Source organism: Tupaia chinensis, unplaced genomic scaffold (genome assembly GCF_000334495.1).
Source record: "Tupaia chinensis unplaced genomic scaffold, TupChi_1.0 Scaffold000612_1, whole genome shotgun sequence".
NCBI lineage: Eukaryota > Metazoa > Chordata > Mammalia > Scandentia > Tupaiidae > Tupaia > Tupaia belangeri.
In genome coordinates this window covers 521,204-521,736 of record NW_006160131.1, presented here as the reverse complement: position 1 = coordinate 521,736, position 533 = coordinate 521,204, and the positions used below count along the sequence as shown (strand labels likewise).

At 70.2% G+C, this 533-nt stretch overlaps 1 protein-coding gene across 1 annotated transcript in view; it reads left to right on the top strand.

Moving 5' to 3' along the window:
- N4BP3 (NEDD4 binding protein 3) overlaps positions 1 to 533 on the top strand; it is a 10,728-nt gene that overhangs the window by 7,538 nt on the left and 2,657 nt on the right. The window contains exon 6 of the mRNA XM_027775908.1: positions 389 to 533. This exon is cut by the window's right edge and continues 2,657 nt beyond it. Coding sequence (XP_027631709.1) covers positions 389 to 533 — 145 coding nt within the window. The remainder of the gene's footprint in view (positions 1 to 388) is intronic.

Below are 533 nucleotides of genomic sequence, written 5' to 3'. Positions count from 1 at the left end.
GGTGCCCCAGAAGCCATAGCGCAGCGAGGGGACCCTCCAGCTGCAGCTCTGCATGGCCCAGCAGGAGCAGCGGCGCCTGCGCAAGGAGCTGCGGGCTCAGCAGGGCCTGGCCCCCGAGACCCGGCCCCCCGGGCCCCTCCCGGAGGCCGACCCCAGCATCCGGCCAGAGGAGGAAGCCCGGTGGGAGGTGAGAGGGCACCAGGGGCCTAGGAGCTCTTCCCCCCATCGTCAGTGCCCACCCCATACCCTGCTCCACCTGGCTCTTGCTCACCCGGAGCCCCTTGCCCACAGGTGTGCCAGAAGACGGCGGAAATTAGCCTTTTGAAGCAGCAGCAGCCGGGAGCACAGGCCGAGCTTGCACCGAAGATGCAGCCGAGCACAAGCCGAGGCACAGGATGCAGAGCTGGCCCGGCTGCGCGAGGCATTGCGCAGCCTACAGGAGCAGGCCCCTCGGGAGGAAGCCCCAGGCAGCTGCGAGACTGATGACTGCAAGAGCAGGGGGCTGCGGGGGGAGGCTGGTGGGAGGGGGGGGG